At 36.5% G+C, this 21808-nt stretch overlaps 2 protein-coding genes across 13 annotated transcripts in view; one reads left to right on the top strand and one right to left on the bottom strand.

Annotated features, from left to right (window-relative positions):
- PACRGL (parkin coregulated like) overlaps positions 1-21802 on the top strand; it is a 61623-nt gene extending 39821 nt beyond the window's left edge. The window contains exon 8 of the mRNA XM_080590901.1: positions 1025-21802. Within this exon, the coding sequence (XP_080447027.1) occupies positions 1025-1060 (36 nt within the window). The 3' untranslated portion in view covers positions 1061-21802. The remainder of the gene's footprint in view (positions 1-1024) is intronic.
- The window catches only part of KCNIP4 (potassium voltage-gated channel interacting protein 4), a 436947-nt gene that overhangs the window by 26512 nt on the left and 388627 nt on the right, over positions 1-21808 (bottom strand). The window lies entirely within an intron of this gene.

The raw sequence follows: 21808 nt of genomic DNA, 5'->3' as shown, positions 1-21808 counted from the left end.
TCAATGCACAAATTACTCCTGTCGTGTTCCTCCTGTGACATAAAAAGTGTGCCAAAGTAGCACACATAAGGAACTAAGGTTACAAACAGTGCCTCCAAGGATCGAAATGATAGGGACTTTGGTGAAAGACATCTAACATAGTCTCACTATGCCTTGGAACTAAGAGAAAAAAAACAGATAAATCTCACTCTGGAAGGGCCTCTTCACATCCTGACACACATTGCTATTAACACTACATCCACATTAAAGACTTTTGCTAGAATGGCTGTGTGTATCAGGTATTATGCTTCGGCAGTTGAGCCAAACAGGTATTTGTAGCACAGATATGAGGCTAGATCCAAAAAGAATGAGCCTTATAAATCTTACCAACTGCCTCTTTCAAAACCTTAATCTGAATCTCTAACCCTCAATAGCCTCTATGTATTTTGCCAACTCACTTCAGTTAATAGTGGTCTCGCTCCTGACTGCTGCTATTTAGGTAACAGCTCTGTAGCAATGGGACCATGTGAAAAGTAAAGCTGAATACCCAACAGCCAGAAGGGCGAGCGGTTACAAAGCAGAAGGGTGAGGGTGGAAGGAGCAAAGAAAAATAGAAAAAGTTATCTCAAGCAAGCAGTGTCACATTTTAAAAAAATGTTTTTTGAGTTTGTTGAAATAACTAATGAGATTTAAGTGCTGTAATGATTAAGCTGCTGGATCATTAGAAATGCATATATCTCATGTTTAGATGGGATAATTGGCTGAGCAGGGGGGGTAAACTTCTACTGCACGAAGTTAAAGTTTCAGAATAAAAACAAAAACTGGAAGCAACATAAAAGCCAAAGAGCAACAATGGCATCAAGATGGTAATTTCAATGTCAAAGTTTCTGAGGTGTTTAATTTTCCCGCCTACAGCTGCAAAACACTACAGCTTATTTCAAAAGACTCCTTTGAGTGCCTGCTGATTATTGTAATATCACAGTTTACCTCCAAAACAGGGTGCACACGGTGACCACAGTTGTTTTGATTTTTTTTTTTTCCCCAGATGCAGCTGTCCATTCAATTCAGCCCTGTCGAATGATGGAACCTGTCCCTGTTAGTTTCTGCATTCATCGCCCTCCAATCTACAGGGAGAGTTTTTCCTGGCTTGCTGTCTCTCAGTTCCTCTTTTCTCTTTACCCTTGCAATAGGATGCGCCAAGCTCTCTTTCACATATTCTCTGATTCGTGGAAGGTCTATCAAGTCCCCTCTGAATCCCCACTTCTCACAATCTCCAGCTCACGTTCTCTTCCCTTTCATCAGCTCCTTCATAGACTTTAAGTGTGTTATCACCAAACATTACCCCATTTATCAGACATAACAGTGCAAAATCAAAAAGAGAAAGCATCAAATGCAAGTTTTTGGTCAAACTACAAAAATCCCATTTCCCTTTTAAGAACAAACACATTCTGTGAAAAGCATTAAAGAATATCTTGTGTAATATTCTGTATTCCTACTTTGTTTCAAAACTTGCCATGTGCTGCTTCTGTAATATAACCTAGGAAAAGTATGCAGAGAGAGAACCCTTTTCTGGAAAAGGAAACAAAACAAACACACCCCAAATAACAACAAAGCAAACCAACAAACCCACAGAACAGGTGCATTCAGGATTGCCAGCCTGAGGGAATGCAAGCAAGAGCAGAATGTTACATTGTTACGGCCAATTCCTGTGGCAAACCGGAAAACCCAGTGCTCTCTCAGTAGCTGCAGTGGTTGTAGGCCATGAAAGAGGGTTGATATTAATTTGGCAAGCAAATGCAATATAGAAAAAATAGTTACTCTTATCATCTTTGAATAGTTTTCTTTAATGTCTAAATAAGAATGCATGCTACCAATGAAAATAGGTTTTTATTTTGACTAGGTGTTATGTTAGGTGTTTAATTGCAAATAATGGCAGTGAAGCTGCACATGCATGTAGATGTTAGTTAGGAGAAGCTTATATATTGTTAGTCTAAGCAATCCCATAGCCTGCTGACACAGGAAGAAGAGAATTCAATGTCCACTTATTTCTGCTTATTTCTCTAGGGCTACTGCAGGAACTGGATTTTTACAATTTTACTATTCCTTGCTTATTTGAAATTTAGCTAACATCCAGCTGATATGACATAAAATGATTTAGTCATGTCTGCAGGAAATTGAATGTACTTCAAGCAGAGTAGGACACACAAATGCGAACTAGACTAAACTTGTTTATATTTATACTTAACAAAATTGTTTATATTTTATAAGCATCTTGCTCCTGGCTGTATGCTGAATTTGTTAGCTTATGTTTGTAAAAGCACACCCACGAAGGAGCACAAGGAGCACAATGGCAGTGCCTGAGCCCAGCTGCTGCAGCGTACATAAGTATGTGCTTATATATATGAGCTGAGCTCCCTGCTCAGACAGAGTGTGGAGCAGGATGAAGCTGTTGGTACTGCCCGTGTTTGTGTGGCTGCTCTGGGTGTCTGCTCATGATCTGTGTGGCCAGCCACATATATATGTATATTTGTGGTGTCTACATATGCTCTATGGGCATGTACTTCTTCGGCCTTGCTGTTGGTTGGATCTGGAGACATGGAGAGGTAACAGCCTCTTCTCTCTCAGGCTGTGGAATCTGGCCTCATATTTTTCACTTAACAAATATAATTCTTCCATGTGTTTTATTTAATATGCTTATATAATTCAATATGTATTATTCATATTCCATACATCGGTACTGTACTGATTTTACTTTGGAATACCTTTAGCTTTAAAGATCTGTTTATCTAATGCCAATCAGGCTAAGTTAGTTTCAACCACCCCTAAAATTCTGTGCTGTGAAAAAATAAGTTTCTAATTTATTGTCATTTAAACAAACAAAAAAGTGATTTTTTAACTAATTTATCTATAATAATATAAATCTATTTCATCATTTACATATTTACCAGGAATAAATTTCTATTTATTTTTAAATGAGTGCTTGTGTGATTAACTTTATGTCCTGAAAGTATTCTTAGAATACAGGGTTCAATTTTGATACTATTTTTTTTCAGTAAACAGGCCAAACATAGAAGAAGTGATCTTTGTGACAAATAGGCTGGGAGGCATTACTGGAGTTCAGATCACATTATTGGGCACCATAGGAGAAACACCAAGAGCAGGAAGAAAAACATCAGCATCTAACATAAATGAGATGATTTTAGAAGGACTTCAAAGCAGATGGTACAAACAAAATGAGGTTTTGGGGGAAAGAAGGGCTTGATTTCATTAAAGGAAAAGCAAATGCAGTCTGAAAAATATCTCAAAAGATATGCTTAAAAGCGTTGTTATGCACTAGCCTATGAAGCAGCCTCAAAAAAAAAAAAAAAAAGTAATTTCAGAGAAAACCTCTCTTGAAATATTTGAAATGTGGCTGAATAAACCACTGGAAATTAAGGCTGTGAAAATTAACCTGGGAATAGTTAGATAGTTCAGAAGACCTTTTTCTTTTCTTTTTAATACAGATTTAAAATATCTCAGACAATCATATTTATGCCTTTTTTTTTTTCCTTCTAATTACTTCTAGAAGAAGCGGTAACAGAAAAAAATAAAGTGGGGTGAGGGGAGCAGCAGTTTTCGTGCCACAGTCAGATACCTCTAAGAGAGAGAAACGAATTCATGGAGATTGAACTATAAGCAAAGTATTGTCCATTAAGGGTAGGTAACATTTCAAGGGGTTACTTCTCCTATGGATTAAAAGAAACCCTGTCTTTCTAATCTATTATAGAGCATCATTTCTCTGAAACAGCTTCTTTGAACCAGAGTCTTCTGAAGTGCAGTATTGTCAGTATTTTGGCTCCTCTTTATGAAATTAGATGAATGACATCTAATTTCCTTTGTATTGATTTATCATTCAACACTTCCACATCAAATGGGAGCTTTGAGGAAGATTTTAGGAAATCAACATGTGTATGAGATAATTGCACTGACTGTAGAAGAGATACCTACTTTGGTTCTTTTGATCAGGCAATTATATTTTTCCCCCATCCCCTGAGTTTCTCTTGAGCTTTGCTATTTCCCTACTATAAAACCCAGATGGTCAAAGGACTGGGGGTGATAGGACTGGCAGGATGACATCTCAAATTCCTCACAAAGGATGAGAATTGTTTTTATTCTATTTTTACAGCTATCATTTTAGGGTCTGGTCAGGTCTATGGTATGATGGAACAAGTCCAGACCTCAGATGCCTTTCTTCTGAAAAGTTCTTTAGGGAAATACTGTTAACTACCAAAGGGGAAAAAAAAAAAAAAAAAAAAAAGTGTTTTTCTGACAATTATACTCCAGGAAACACAGAACTCCAGCACTTGCTGCTAACCTACATACAAAACTGTTTAAGTACTATCTATTATTGTAGAAAAAGCTTTTCTATACGAAAGCAGAAAAGGCTTTTTGCTTTCCAAGTCATTGCCATGGACAGCAAACAAAGACAGTATACCTGCTTGCTTGAAAGGGAGAGATGAGCAGAGGTAGGCTACAGCAAGAGGGTTAGTAGCAGAGAATGAACACGTGTTGGAGGTTTCCTCATTGGTTGTGGCAACCGCACAGGTGGAAATAGTTTTTTTGTTTGTTTGTTTGTTTTTCTGGGGGTGATCTATGCAGGTGAAACCATACAGCTGAGACTGCCAAGTTGTATAAATAGTATCTCATACTAAAGACAAAAAAAGACCCTCAGTGTAAATAAGAAAGTGTCATTTCCTTCCTTCTGCCACACAAGGGAGTCCCCTCTGTAGTTTTAAATCCTCTTACACTGGTTTAATAGCTGGCTTACTAGCTACTCAAGCCAACAGATAGGTGTCTTCTTATTCATGCCAGTTACCCATAAACAGAGCATCAGTTAATTTTCTCAGAGAAAATAATTCTTTAAACAACTCAGAATATTTACTCTAATCACTTTTCATATTTCATTGAATAATTATTTTGCTAGCTGTTCTAACATTTTAAAACTATATTTATTTTAATGAATGAATTATTAATATTATTATTACTGATAAACAAAAAAATGTCAAGATAGTGTGTGTTTGGGTATGCCAGAAATACCAGACATGGACTAATTCAAGGACTTTTTCCCAACTAAGCATAATTCTTATTTCCTAATTGCACTATGTCTATTTAAAGTAAAACACATACAAATTGTAGGACAAAGTGTAGTTAAAACACTATTATAGCTGAAGGAATTTCATATAATATTTGTTCTCAAATGCTTCCTGGAGTAAAATGAAGATTAATTGAAGCCTTTCCTGCTTTGTAGGAGTGCTGAAAGATCCGGTACGTTAATATGTGTAATACAGATGAAGATTCTCAGAAAATAGGAATTTTACAAGTCTAAAACACAAGGTGTTTTGTGTTTTTTTTTTTTTTTTCCCCAAGTCATTCTTTATTACACTTCCTGAAATTACTCTTATGAAAAAAAATAATTCTAAGGCCAGAATTATTATTCTTTTCATCTGTGGAATATTATCCCCAGTATGTACAACAATATGTTATATATATGAATGAGTATGTTTGTAATGACCTATCTCTAGCGTGATGGATTTTCACTCATTTTCTCTAATGAGTAACTTGTGCTCTATTCAATTACATTGAAAACCACTGGTGTTTTTAATTCCAATTATCACTTCTACTTTTTGTGTTATCAGGAAAGGGACAGCTATTAATTTAACCTCCTGCCTATTGAAACTGAATTAGCTCTTGGTTGAGTTTTTTTTTCTTTTTTTTTCTTTTTTTTTTTCTGATTAGATTTCTCATCTTATTTTTCTCAGATGTAGGCTATAAAAAAAAAAAAAAAAGTGCCTTCACAGCTCCTTTCCTTTATTGAAACAATTCTTGTTTTACATTTTTGAAAATAACTTCAGTGCAACCGTATAGAAAAATGCTATATCATGGACAAACAGCAATGAATGCTGAAATGTGTTGATGAAATAGAAAAGGGTGGTTTTTTGTGTGTGAAATGGTAAGGGATGGTTACCTCACTCTTTTGTCGTGATCCCTGCTCTAAATCCTTCCCGTGAATTTGCCCATTTATGGTTACAGATATAAAGCATAAGCAGTTTTTGCAGGAGGAGCTGGAATCCAGGAGTCATTCCCAAATGGAGTGCCCTGATTATTGGGTCTAAAGGGATATCCTTCCTTGCAATTTTTCCTCCCTGATCTAACATGCAGTAGAATTTAGCTAATGGCTCATGGGGATATCATCACGGGTGTTGAATTACCTTTTCTTTCATGTATGCTGCAAGCTTGTTGCTCAGTAGCAACAACCTACAACTCATGGAAACCAGTGGACTTGAGAGCATCCAATATGATCTGACTGATCAGATCAGTCTCCATTGACATCCATTGATGAAATACATGTAAGAACTGTGTTCAAGAACTGCGTTTACCTGTTTTCATCAGGTAAGACTCAATGCCTCTTGTTTGAATTTAGCCATCTGCATAAGAATTATGATAATGCTTCCCAATGGCACAGCAAAGATGTACGAGAGTCTGAGGCGCCCTCTGAAGTATACTTTAACAAACACAGGCCTCTCCCCACCCCCTGCTTACTATGGCAGTTCCAGAGGAAAACAAGCAGAAATGGAGGAACTGGCTCACATCCAGCATGTGTGACTTCACACTGTAAATAACAATCAACGCTTTGGCTGCTTCTCCCATGCAGTGGGCTAGATGCCAGCAGAGCTTTTAATCAGTGCTGCTCTTTATTTAGTGGTGCCTGCTACCCACTGTAATTTTTAGTTTCCTATTATTAGCACTGGCAGTAAAACAACAGTAAACAACACAACTAAAGCTTTGAACTTAAAAGCTCACCCCAATGCCTGACACCAAAACTTTATAGATGAGTCCCTGGCATCTGAAAGGTGCTTACTGTTTCTGTCCTTGCTTGTCACTACAGGAGGGCATTTTACAATCCCGACTTCACACATAGGCAGGAGCTATAATTAAATTAAATGTAGCAGAACCCATACTTCATATACTGAGTGGTGCAGTTTGTTGTAAACACTTGGCAAAGACAAAGTACTTACACACTTGGGACAAGCTGTATTTAGCCTGGCACTGCGTTTCATTCACTCTCGTGAGAAGTTTTATCAAGTCCCTTCATATCAGCTGAGTTCTCAGGTGAGAGCAGGAGAAATAGTCCCTTACCAGCCAATGCTAGTTGCCCAGGTTGCACTCCCTTAAACCTTGTCAAGTAATATCCTTGAATGGGATGAAGAACATCACCAGTCCCTACCAGTTGTCTAAGTATAGACCACTTCCCTACTTTGAAACCATGGAGGCCATTATTTTATGTTTCTTACATGAGAGAGAGAATAGAATTTAGATAGAATTTAGGAGCTCAGTTGATGCTTTTGTTGGTGCTCCTTGTAGTCTTAGAAATTGGAAAATGCATGGAGGATGAATCTGTACAAACAGCTTTCTGCTAAAGGGTCTGATGCTCTCATGTTGGCAGACTAGCACAATCTATCATCGTTACTAATATTTTATAATCATTACTGAAAATGAGAAAGCCTGAATTTAGCACAAAATATTTATGAAGCAACCTCAGTATGTTGGGGTTAGAACTATATTTTGTTTAAAACTCTGTTTTTGTTGTTTCTTTGTTAGAGTCAGGGGTTGATACTAAGTGCTGACACTGTTTTAATCATGAAATAAGAACACTGGGTTTTGCATTCCTGCGACACATCTGCATGCAAGACATTTGGCTCCCAACTCATATTATTTCAGTATTTTTCAGAGTGGTAGTTCTTTTTTTCTTTTAAAGACATGCAGTGGTAAAGGAAGACAGATCAATATTTGGTTAGTGCTAGCTATGATGAAAAACACTGAGGAATTTCAGCTCCTACAGGATCCTGTCAGCTTGCAGAAACGGCAAAGAGCATGAAAGTCAAGGGGGAGTAGGTTAGGAACTGGAAATCAAACATTGTATTCATTATTTATATTACATATAGTAATACATTTATCCTTTAACAAAGGTTTTTGCTTTCTCTGCTACCAACACTTTCTTGCAGAAGAGCCTCAGCATTACAAACATAAGAACAGAATTGCTTACCTACATAAATGTTTACAAAACTGATCTTGAAGTTGGCATAAATAAGACCTGATTCACCAAGTACAGTGGTGAAAATCAGACACTATTGAAGGGCAGTGAAATATGTGAAGCTTCTGTGTTAGAGATCCATATAAAGGAAGAAATATATATATATTCCTATATATATTCCTTCCTATATATGTAGGAAATTTCTTCCTATATCCATAGAAAGAAATGTTTCTTCCCATTTCACAATGTGAGGGCATTGTACCTTGTCCTGGAGGCTTTTTGGCATTCAATGTCTGCCATGTGTTCCATGTCACAAAATGTCACGTGCACTTGTCCAACCTGCTGCACGCCACACCTACATTTCCTTTATTCTGTTACCCAAAGAGGTCATCCCCAAAGTATGGAGAAGAAACCTGATTAGTAGAGTAGTGCTGTTCATGGTAATCATGGACAGACCAGGGTAGGCTTCATGGCAAGGCTTTGGGACATGAATCTAAACGCCTTTGAGAAGGAGGAATGAACAGCTCCATAAGACAGGGAAAGATGTAGCATTGCTACTTACAGATGAGATGTTGTTTCTATAATTCAGTAAAAGACATGAGAAAACCATCAGAATGCAATTTAAAGTTTAGTCAGAAATATAAACTAATAACATCTTTTAGCACAGTAAAAAATCTTAAGTTACATAAATCAATCTCCTTTAGATTGTTCTGAAGACTCCACTGTCTCATAGTTAGATACTTGATACATATTTTTTTTTGGTAGCCTTTCTAAAATTTGTCAAGTAAGTCACATCACTGGAATTGAATGCTGAGATAAACCTAAATAAATGGTGATGGAAATTTGCTGGGATATTTTTGTGAAAACGAACAGCTTAGAAAAATATAAAAGAAGCTGAAGATGTCCCAGTTAGAACAGACAAAGGAAAAAGATAACTGGAGAATCAGACACATCTGAAAAAGAGTTATGTGTTATACAGGGTAGGCCTAAGAGAGATTTCATTTCTCATAGTGGTATCAGTCCTTTAGGAGATTCATTGAGGATGAAATTGTTTGGCGTAAAAACTTCTTGCAAAACCTGCCAAGTTTAAGGCACTTAAAAACATAAAACTTTTCTCTGTTCCATAGCTGCAGCTTCCGCAGTTGTTCTGCAGAACAAAATTTAAAAAAAAAAAAAAAAAAAAAAAAGACTTTTACAGCTTGGGCTCCATTACAAGGGATAGTACTACATCTTTGGTGCAGTGGAGCAGATGCTGTATGACTTTATTTCATTTTTTCAACAGTACTGGAAATGCAATGGAGTTTTTGGAAATCAAATTCAGTGTTGTTATTTGATCAAGTCTGAGGGACGATTATGAGAGTCAAATCTGAAGAACTATATTTCTTAAAGATAAGAAAGAAAAAATAATTGATCCCTGAGCATAAGCTTATAGCCAGTTCATGGTGTGTTTAGTGGTGAAACCGTTACATTAATTGAAAAGAGATGTGTTTCAATGTTAGGATCCTAATTAGATCTCAGCTGGGAGACAGAGGAAAACTTCATAGAGGGCCCTGAGGTTTGCCAAAAACTGCTGCTCCAAGGCAATCTGAATGCAGAAGGCATCTTGTTTGCAGGTCCTCTGTTTAATAACTGAGAACTCTGAAGAAGCCCAGCATGCTCCCACTTGAACTGAGGCAATATCTTGATGTGTAGTCTGTCATGAAAGAAAAAATTTTTCTGAAGAAACCAATACAAGGATCATATTTTATCCAGCAAGGGGCAACAGGGACAGGTACTTGTTTATCTACTGGTAAAAAATAAAATAGAATTAGACTACATGGGGGTGTTGCCTCATGGACATATCTTCCTCTGGGACTAGACTGGAAGATTTTAGAGCCAATTACCACTAAATTATGGTTGTCTGACAGACTGAAAGAATGTGGTGTTCTTTTCATCACAGACAGATAAAGCAGTGAAGGACAAATCAGCTGAATGAAACCGTAACAGCCACTTTTCTACAGCCCTGGAGTCCCTGAGAAGATATTCTTATAGTGAAAAACACATGTAGAAATTAAAAAAAAGTAAAATAGGATCTTCATCACATCTAGGCATATTCCATTAAAGTCAATGAGGATTTGCCATTGACTTTAAAAGAGGCAGGTTTTTTATTCTAGAAGAATAAAATTATAAATTCAGGAGCTAAATGTTACAAGTATCCAGAACTATCTGGAGGGGTTGTTAAAAGCAGCTAATCAAATCTTTCATTACTCTTTGGTGTCAAGATGAATTTAATTTTGCGTTTGCTCGAATATCTCTGTTGTTTTATGCTGTGCCACTCTCCTTTTCTGTCTTGTTCTGGAGGAAAGTAACAAGCATTGCTGGTTTAAAAATTCATTAACAGTAATGAATCACCCACTTTGCTGTGATTTTTACTGACGACTCATTATGCTGGATCTGGAGACACACTAAGAGCTTTTGCCCTAGAAACTTTGGAAAGAGGTGGGAAAAAAAAAAGTGAGGTGAACTGGATTGTTCAATGGGATAATACAGAAGTTAGTTATTGAACCTGGATTTCATAGAATCATGGAGGCATAGAATGGCTTGGGTTGGAAGGGACCCTAAAGCTCATCTAGTTCCAACCCTCCTGCCATGGGCAAGGACGCCAAACAGTAGACCAGATTGCCCAGGGCCTCATCCAATCTGGTTTTGAATACCTCCAGGGAGAGGGCATCCACAGCTTCTCTGAGCAACCTGTTCTAGTGCCTCAGCACCTTCCGAGTGAAGAATTTCCTCCTATCATCTAATCTAAATCTCCCCTCTTTTAGTTTAAAACTGTTACCCCTTGTTCTCTCATTGTCTGCCTGAGCAAAAATTTGCTTTCCATCTTTTTTATAAGCCCCCTTTAAATATTGAAAAGCTGCAATAAGGTCCAAAGCTGCATATTGATCCAAACATGCAAAAGCTGCATATTGATCCAAAGCTCAGTAGCCTGGACAGTACATTTCCTGTTCACCTAGGTTCAGTGGTTGCTGCTGATAAGTATGATCTTAAGCACAATCATGTACCTGTTGATATCTACAACTGCTGGTAAATAGCTGACCAAGGTCAAATATTGTTATATCCAACTACTGCAGGTTCACTTATAAAAATTATTCTTGACACATGTTTTTTGTGAGGCTACAGTAATGGTAGTGCATGTTGGAGATGGTAAATGGAGCAAGTAAATCACCATTAGAAATACCACATGGAGTGTTTCCTAGATCAGTTGTTTTTTTTCAGACATGAGGTTACTGTTGTTTCCAGTTGATAGATATGGAGCTTGGTCGTGGAGCGTGTTCATTGCTCAAATATACCGCCCACAGAACACACATTTCACTCTTAATGCAGAGGAATTCAGCCTTCATTTTTTTCTCCTGTAAGGATGAACTTTGCTGTCTCCAGCTCCTGGGAAAGTTCAGTTTCCCACAGTCAACAGCCTCCCTACTGCTGCTCCCCACTTTGTTCCCAGGGTGTGTTTGAGGAAGCTTTAATCAAAGGCTGAGAAGCAATCTCTCAGATAGCCAGGGACACTGAAAGGTTTTGGCTGTCAGAGCAGAGACATTAAATTAGCCAGTTGTCAATGTGGAGCCCATGCAGGCAGTGAAGTACTAGTATAATGTGCTTTGCAACCCAGAAGGCTTTTTAGTGTGGTAGTTAGGGTTTTAAAGGTGCATGGCAGTTAATAAGCCAGCTGGAGAGCCAAAATGCTAGTGTTTTTAGATTTGTAGCTTCATGCTGTGTTTACTGAATCACTGTCTTCTGCGTTATTGGTTCCTATTTCTTCTGTTACACTCATTGTATCCAAAGTTTTTTAACTGTATTTCACAATGGAATTGATTGGGTTGAATAAATTCCCTTTCTTGAACGTTAACATGAGAATCATTCACATAATCTGATAATATAATCCACACAAATGTCCAGCTGATCTAAAGAATGTTGGATCTGCTAGAAAATGGATTTCAGACTTTCCCTCAAATGCAGAGGCAGGTTGGTCCATGACGTGTGATATTTTTCCATGGCACTACAGAACTTGACCCTGATGCTTTGGCATTTTTGATTTACTGTTTTATTTGAAGATTTATCACTGCCTATTTTTAGGACAGATGTAGATCAAATTTTTTTTTTTTTTAATTTCTTATAAAAAATTACTTCTGTGGAAAAAAAAAAAAGACTCGTGCTTGTGAAGGTTTCAGTGCTTTCTGGCAAAGACTAGACATTGCTGATTTGGTAAAAATTGACCAGGAATTTACACAGGCAAAAATGATAAAGATTCAAAATTATTTGGAAATTCCTGGCACACAGAACAGATCCATGAGTTCAGTACAATAAATAAATAAATAAATAAATAAATAAATAAATAAATAAAATTATCTGTAAAGTTTTGAAGTAATCAGGACCCAAATATTTGAACTGCACCATCTAGAAGTATCATCAGAACATGTATTTATTCCCTGTTCTCTTATTTTACAGGCTTAGCACGCTTATTTAAAATATTTGTGTCCAATCAGAGTCCCTGAATTACATTTTAACAGGGAAATAACTTGGTACAGGATTTAATACTGAATTATCTTGTTTTATATAAAAAAACCTCTTTGCAAAGATGAAAATCAGTAGCAAGAAATTTGAATAGAGACTTTTGAACACTGTTTTCTCAGCTGAAAAATGCGTTCACTAAAACTTTGTTTGTAGCTGTTAGAGTTACTACTCATACCCCTTCATGAAGAAAAGGGGACAGGTAGAAGAAGCAAGAATAAGAGGTGTCTCCTTGCTACATTTTTAAATGACAACATTCTCACGGGTGCATTGCACCAAATTTTACATCTCTAACGTTAGTGATGATGCAGAAACAATAATCCAATAATTTTGTGTAACTCAAGTAACAAGCTTTGTATCACAGTCCAGATGCAGCAAAAAGTAGCTGCAGTGAGCTGTAGCCAAAAGATATTTTGCTGGTCATAGTCCGGTACATAAACATTTATATTCTTCGGATCCACATGAAAGATCTATGGCAGAAAAAAAGCTTTGCTGGTAGCTGGTTTTTGTTAAGCAGCTGGCTAGCAGAGCAGAAGGTATATACTGCACATAAAGTGTCAGCCTGGCATGACCGATGTTATGCCTTATGGTGAGCTCCATTAAGATCACACCAGAGCACTCAGCCACAGGAAAGGGTATTGCCAGTTTCAAATAGGAGGGGTGTGTGTGTGTGTGTGTGTGTGTGAAGCACACAGAGCAATACGATCCAACAAAAATATATTTAAAAAGACTCTTTTTTGGAATAAAGAAGAACTTTAGAGGCACTCCGCACTCTGCACTGCTATTGATATTGGGCGTTTAAAATCATGCTCTTTTTATATGGTTTATTAGTGACTTAGGACCTACATTTTTCAGAGATAACTCAGAAGTAAGCAATCACTATTATGAAGACAGTCTTTGCTGTGCTAGATGACAGTTTTTCCCTAGTGAACACAACATGAAGTATCTCCATGAACAGTAGTAAGTCATGAGATGAATAGAAGTGTAGGGACTGAGTTCATTATTAACTTTCAAAAAGAAGATTTCAGTCTCTGCCAGCAACTGTGAGACTAATTGAGATGAGTATCTCCACTGAATGCATTAAGGTCTGTAAATCTGTGATGACTGACATCTATACACTTGGTCTGTCAAATTCTACCTCCAAATTATTTGTACTCATATTTGAAGGGTTTCAAGTTTCTCCTAACTCTTGAAGGAAATATAAAACAAATGTAGGCATTACTTATTGCTGAGTTTGTTAAAAGATTTTCACATAACCTTGTTTGAAATATAGAAAAGTTCCCTATAAAGCACTAGTATGAATGCCAGTGCTTTCAAAACATAATTGCAAACTTCTATACTGGCAAGTTAGTATTATTTTTTTATAGTCTTTCTTCGGTCATCTAAAACTGAGAAAACAAATAATCTGAAGCCACAACTGGTAAATAACAATGCTAGTAAAGACAAACAAACAAACAAACAAACAAATAAATAAAAAGGGCTATGAGCATTATACACATCTTCAATAACTATCTCTGGATAGAAAAAGGTAATTTACAGAACTGTTTCATGACAGCAGACATGCTATCCAGCTTGTAGGTTTACTTCCTTGGAGTTTCATTATGCTGCTGTCTACTATTTAGATTTTTCCAGCTGAGCAAGACACGGTAGTTTTCTAACAGGGGTAGATATTAATTTTCAGTTTGAATTATTACTATCTGATTTTATAGTAAGATTCAGAACTTCCTTTATTTTATTATGTTTTATTGGTGTTCCTATATAACCAATTTAACAATGCTGTTAAATTTGTTAAAAGCATGAGACACAAACCTACCTTCCAGATACCATCACTGAGTTTACTTGAAAAGAGGAGTTGTTGGTGTTCCTTTGCATATACACCCTCTTCATGTCCACAATGCTGTTGTTTGTGAAGAGGCATCAGCACCTCTACAAAAAGTTTCAGCACAATGGACAAGTTTTGGGCAGTTACCCAGTAGTACAAGACGGTTGTCTCTCTGAAAGTACACTGGCTGCTGGTGGTGAGATGAAATCATTCCTTTCATAGGACTCAGTGGGGGGAGGCTGAAAAGTGTGTTTAAACTCTAAGCCACTTCATCTTTAAGGGCAACAAGCTCTGGAGAACCAATGTGAGGGGCAATATTCTTTTGTACTAGTGTCCTCATCCCTCATATCTCTCATACTCTTTTTTTTTTTTTTTTTTTACACTCTCTCTCTTTGGCTGTTTTGATCTTGAATCCACATTAATTCATTACAGTACAAGCACATGAATTCAGTGTACAACTGAATGGGATCACAATGAAATGAAGACATCCTATTGCCTCTGTGAGACGGGAAATTCATGACTCAGAGATAACTGATCCAAGCTAAACTGTTACACCTTGTGTGAAACCCTGTTTCAGTGTACAAGGCCAGGTTGGATGAGGCTTTGGGCAGATTGATCTTGGTGGAAGTTGTGCCTGCCCGTAAAAGCGGGGTTGGAATTAGATTATCTTTAAGGTCCCTTCCAACCCAAAATATTTTGTGATTTTATGATAAGAGGATTATGTTGCCTTTTCCCCTTGTTATGCTTTTGAACAAGTGACAAATGCTAATTAAAGAAGCAAGGAAAATAGAATGGACATCCTAAATCTGTTTGATTCATCATCCAGGTTTTCAAACTTTGTACATCGCTCCCCCCTCCCCATCCCCCCCTTTTCTCTTACAGCAGAACACCTATCAGCTTCTTTTTTCATTTGTATTAAATCAATTCTAATCAAGACATTGATTATCTTGGAATCTGCAAGACAAAAGTGGAAGACAGAAGTGTACTTCTCCATTAGTCATAGAGCAGAGCTCTATGTGCAAACAATAGCTATAAAGATAGAAGTCATCTCTGCATTGGACACTTTTGTCATACTTTCTTTTTTACCAAGTGACTTCCAGTTATGTTCAGTTCATCCAACATGAATGTGGGCAGTTCAGATCACAAACTGATAGAATTGTTCACTGGAAGAGGCCTGTGATGGTCACCTAGTCAAACTTATGAAAAATATCCTATAAATATTTTTACAGTTGGGTATTTGCATATACATTAGACAGTTAACCATAGATGGTTAGCCTCAGAGGACATGAACCTTATGCTTTTATTTCCTCCTCAATAGATTGGAAATATACTTTATTACATTAAAAAGTGCTTTTTCTCACTTATTTTTTCTAAGATGCTAGCAGATGAACAAACAAAAGAGAAGGATTTTTTTCTGAAAAGGTCAATGAGAATAGTTGTACCTTATCACACAAACTCTTGAATGCTCTACGCAATCAATAAATGAGTGTTAAAACCTAAAAAATGAGCTGTCATTAAGCTGTCTGAGAGTCATCAATGCAACACACAGTATTACAATGCTAATTGAAATTGAAAAATCTTTGAATAAATTAGCATATTTTGAGTTATGCATTTAAGTATCTTTACATGGATGCGTAGTATGATGGGAGGAACCCATCTTTGAGTGTAACATTATCAGAGCTATTTTCTTACTCTCATTTGCCTCATTTACTAACAGTAATAAGAAAGAAGAGTATCTTAGAAATATTGTTTTCTCAATGAATGTCACAAATATAGAGCTGCCTGTTTAAAGCTACGGTATGTATTCAGGGGCATTTTTATGCATTCAAAATTACAATTTATACTTTCGCTGATATACAGCTGGATAAGATGTTCATCAAAATATCTTTTCACATCCAGGAAAGCCTAATAGTTTCCAAACGCAATGTTCTACAGATTTTTTGATGAGAATAATCAACCAAAATTAAAAGATCATTAACATTTAGGTTTAGAACAGGAGCATCTTTTGTGCAACAAAAGCATTTCCTAAGTATTTTTAAATGGAAATGTGCCATAGCTCAGGGACATTTTTAAAACTGTGAGAGACCTATCAATGGACAAAAGAGAAAGAAGGACCACATGTTGAGTGCATGCTTGATAGTCTGTGCAATTTATTGTGAAGTACCACTTGTACTAGGTCTGCCACAGAGCCATTGGTTTGAAAGGTTAATGACTGCAGCAATCACAATTTCAATTTACACGAAATGGGATGACAGGAAGCCAAATACAAAATGGAGAGGTCCCACTGTGATGGCAGCTGAGAAACAATTCATCAACAAAAGTGCAAGAGCATTGTAAAACCAGAGTGTGAGGGACAACATTTTGAGCGTGGGGAGGGCTTAGGACTTCTGTTAAGATCATTTTTTGAGGATAGTATAGAGTCATTAAAATGGCTAAATTTTTGAATACAAGCATAAGTTCTCCTTTCATACTTTTCCTTATAATAGATGTTAGGTCACCTGAAAGTGCTTATCCCACCTCCATACATTTTGTTTAGTGTATCTCCTCTTGTATTTTAAATTTCGACCTTGATTACTACCAAAACATCCATTGTCAAGATAAGCATTTCAATGTTTTTTGGTCCTTTTCTGCAGTTGTTCTCTACTTGCTTTCTGAAACATCAGCTGTTCTACAGTACAATTTGAGACTCTCTAAAGCTTTCATGTGCATACATATACAAAGAAATGCAATCTGAGACCTTGTTCTCCTGCTGTATGAACTATTTTTTGCTGGGTTTGGAATGCAATTTGCCTTTTAATTGATGAAAATACCTTTAAAGATTTATATTTTTATTTTTGTTAAAATAAAAATATATATATAATAAATCAAACTTTGGAAATATCACTGACACTACAGAAATACAATAATACTTGCTGCTTTCTCATCTGAAGTAACTTGAAATCATAAATAATAAGTTACTGGACATAAGCTGGGTGAAATTCTGGTCATCCCTATTTCTGAACAGACATCCTAGAATTGGGCAGGATTTAGGGAAGTCAGCAGGTTGGAATGGCTTACGTACAATGAGAGTTTATATGGACAAAAAGGTTTCAGTTAGGAAAAGAAGCGACTAAGTAATAAATGTGATTGAGATGTGTGAAATAATATCTAGAAGTAATGGTTTTCACAGAAGAAATACTATAGATATCTTATTAAAATAAATGGAAAAAGGCTTGAAATATGCATGAATTATTTTTCAGAGAAGGCATAATTAGGGTATAGACCTAAATTTGGTTAAAGTATATAAAATAAAAAGATGCAGCTATAACCTTCATCACAGGAAATATTTCAGTAGCAGAATGCCAGGTGACAGAACAGTATTTTAGGGGATTTATAACTCTAAACTTCCCATATCCTTACACTTTCCTTTATTTGTCACAGTTGAAAACAGTATACTGAGGCAGAGGGACATAGTGCTGCTTTTCTTGTATTTCATCAGTTGTTTTATTTTCTCATGAATGGGACCTGTTTCCTCTTGCCATGCTTGCATAAAGACAGAGGAAAAATGTGCATACTAGAAAGGCTGTGGAAAATACACAGAAAGTGATGTGAATTTTCTTATTCTTTACTTGCTGACACACCTACAGCACTAAACATTATAATATAGAGATATTGAAGTTCTTCAGAAAGAAATGTCAGTTATGAAATTATATCTACTCTCACTATAGTATGTATGGAGTCTCATCCTTTCTGTATCTTAATTTTTTTACTTTCATTTTGGTTATTAATGTTAGAGATACTTTATCTCCTGGTAGTATTACAGCTTAGTTATTTAAAGTCTTGTGGTTTTTAGGCTCTCTATAAGGAGATAGTTGCTGTCTTTTTATTCTGTAAAGAGATAGGTAAGAGAATTTATAGAGAGGAAAACAGTGCCTGAAACCAGTAACGTTTACTGGTAAAATAACAAGTAGTAACTACTTTAGCTGAAAGAGTAGAACTATCTTTACTCTTACAAAATGATTCAACATATTAAGTGATGAAATAGCAGTAATTATTTTATAACTTATTAGAGGTACAAGTATGGACCAGAAAAAATGTGTGCATAGGATTACCCAGTGCATAATTCTGTTGAATTAATCAAAGTACATATAATAACTATGCCAGGTGACGTTATCTGTGCTGCCTTTAGGACCCAAACTCTGCATGACAGCTCTCTTGAGCCCCTGCCAGTGAAATGCTGATGCTACTGTGCTATGGCATGTAAATTTAGTCTAATTTCTTTAGAGCATAATACCAGTAGAGCTACAGCAGTTTAATTTCATGCCTTAATTTAAACTTAAATTCATATCTTTTTGTTTTGTTTTGTTTTATATAGTTATATTGTTGAAGAGATGGTAAGACAGGCAAACATCAAATGAAAAGCATAAAGCGGAGAGGTCGGATTTGCACATTTTGACAGTATAATGTTAAATATGTGTGCCTGTGTATTTCATCAAATCTTTCAATGGATTTTCTACCCTAGAGGAATGGTTAAGCAGATTATCACAAAGCACAGAATGGCTGAGGTTAACAGGGACCTCTGGAGGTCATCTGGTCAACCACCTCTGCTCAAGCAGGGCCACCCAGAGAAGGTCGCCCGGGACCATGTCCAAGCAGCTTTTGAAGGTCTCCAGTGATGGAGACTCTGCAAACTCTGGGCAACCTGTGCCAGTGATCAGTCACCCACACAGTAGAGACGTGCTTTCTGATGTTCAGAGACAGCCTCTTATGTTCCAGTTTCTGTCCACTGTCTCTCATCCTGGCACTGGGCACCAGTGAAGAGAGCCTGTCTCCATCTTCTTTGCAAATTCCCTTCAGGTATTTATAGACATTGTTGAATCCTCTCCAAGCCTTCTCTTCTCAGAACAGTCCCAACTCTCTCAGCTTTTCCTCACAGGATAGATTCTCAACCTTTCCACCAACACCTCCAGGTCTGCCAAGCTACTTTCCAGGTGGATGACCCTCAGCATATATCAATGCACGAAGCACAAAGATAAAGCACATGGGGTGAAAATATTAGCAGGATAGCATTCAGCTGGATATTAAAAGAAGGAGAGTGAGAAGAGAGGTAGCCTATGACAGACAGAAGCCAATGATCTTTGTCAGGGGGAGAGCATTTAAGCACAGCCATGAGAGGCACTGTAATTCCATCCTATATCAATGTCTACCAAAGCTGCCCAAACTGTTTTTGGTAAAACCTAGACAGGTGACAGGAAAATGAACTCACATAGACAAGCTGCTCACAGAGCTGAGGAGACCAGTCCTAACCACTCTCTGAAGAGAGTAGGGAACTGCAATAATAGGAAACTGCAAATTTTTCAGTAGAAACAGACAAATATGAGAAACAAAATAAACCCCAATTCATCTGAAAGATTTGTAACCATTCATTTCTGAAGTTTGAAGCTTGGGTTAAGTAAGACTTCTGCTTTAGACTGATTTATAACAGTCACCAGCCCTGGACACGTTTTACAACATTTTTGGAAGTAATTGATACATTTGTAATTACATTAAACAAAAAATCTGAGTTTTGTGTTCATTAGCTCTAAATAGTCAGATATTTATATTTGCCTATCTTAACTTACCATGTGCTGATAAAGAAATGAAACACTTGAATAAAGATATATTACTATCAAAACCCTTCTGATGTAAGTAATACATCCTAGAACACAGAAGTACATGAAGAGCTGGCATTCTTCCTGGAAAAAATGTATAACACTAATCAATTAAAATACTTCCTTATAATATATTCTCTTTTTCCATGCCTCATTTTATTCAGAGAAACATCAAGGTCCTTTATTTATGAGACACTCAAAAATAATGATTCCAGAGAAATAGACAGAAGGTGTATTTTATCCACTATACTTTTACCTTTTTGCCTTAGATAATTAGGGACATTAACTCATGATTTGAAATAGCTTGAGAATACTGTCATTAACAGGGGAAAGTTCTCTGGTACCCTGAGGAAATGAGAAGCTTTTAAGAGCAATCACTGTTAATCACTAACATGCCAACATTATATACCTTCTGGAAATGGGGATGATGTATAGCCAGGTCACATTAAGTGACTATATATTTTACTTGCGTTGTGAGCTTTCAATAAAAATGTTGTTTTAAAATATCCCTTTGCACAGCTTGCTTTCACTACAAAATACATGATATCTAAGAATAGATCATTTGTAATTCTGTAAAATTTACACTTCTTCTTCTACAAGCTATTAAAAATATTCTCTCTGATTCCATAGTTAAGCTTCACTGTGTTTTAGCCTTATAATACTTTGTTACACAAATTCAGTTAAGTAGTAAATGCCAAGGGCAAGATGAAGGCCCTTATGTAAGGGTGAAAGAAAAACTAAATCCAAAGGTGATAAGTGCAATTATCATGCAATTTACCTTCAGCTCAGCAGAAGACTTAGTAACTGCACAGTTGCAGTACTCAAAACTGACTTCATAGGTTAATATTACATTCTGATGATTTGGAAGCCATTACTGTTATTCAAAATTTTTAATATTAAATATTTTCTATGTAATGTTAATTGCATATAATATCTTATAAAAGTGTTAGATGAAAAATAAAACAGAAGACTTTTTTTTTTGATAAAGCAGTTTTTCTTGTGTATAGTGTTCATCACTACATATATGACATCAGGGCAGGTCTCACTTTTGGTAAAGAGCCATGTTTAGTATAGAAATTAATAAAACTTAGTAAAATCTTTTTGTGCCATATTTCCTTGCTGTTCCAGCTATGGGAAACTCACATGCCAGCACCAAGCCCAGAGGCACAGGACAGCATATGTACATTGGCAAAGGAGGTAGATGTATGGGGCCCTCAGTGGAGATCCTACCCAGTTGAAAATATAGGGCCTGTTGATAAGACACATATATCAGCAATAAATCACCAAAAATGACTTCCGATAAAGGGATCTGACAAATTCATAGACTTGTAGAGCTAGGAAAAACACAAGTCATCCACTGCTGTCCACCTAACAAAAAATTCGTCTAGTGTAGTTTTAGCCAATTGCATCTTGTGATAACTATTTTGTACAAAAAAAAAATCAAAATCTTTCCTCTAAGTGACCAAACTTTTCATGACTAATTTTCTCTCCCATTATTTCAGCTTTTGCCAAACAGCCCTGACACGATCTGTCCTTGTACAGTCCTACTTTACTAACTTATAATTATTATCTTCTGGATGATTTCTGTCTGTATCTTTCAGCCATTAAACAGCCCAATTGTTGCAGATTGATTGTTTCCACACTTGATCAGGCATGCAGCATTTAAATACTGAATCCCACAATCTCTGCTGCCAGTCATCCTAAAACTGCTGAGACTGCAGTGGCCTATCATGTAAATTGAAAAATGAAGTGCTT

The sequence above is a fragment of the Anser brachyrhynchus genome (genome assembly GCF_964034855.1).
Source record: "Anser brachyrhynchus genome assembly, chromosome: 4".
In the NCBI taxonomy this organism is placed as follows: domain Eukaryota; kingdom Metazoa; phylum Chordata; class Aves; order Anseriformes; family Anatidae; genus Anser; species Anser brachyrhynchus.
This window is presented reverse-complemented; position numbering and strand designations above follow the sequence as displayed.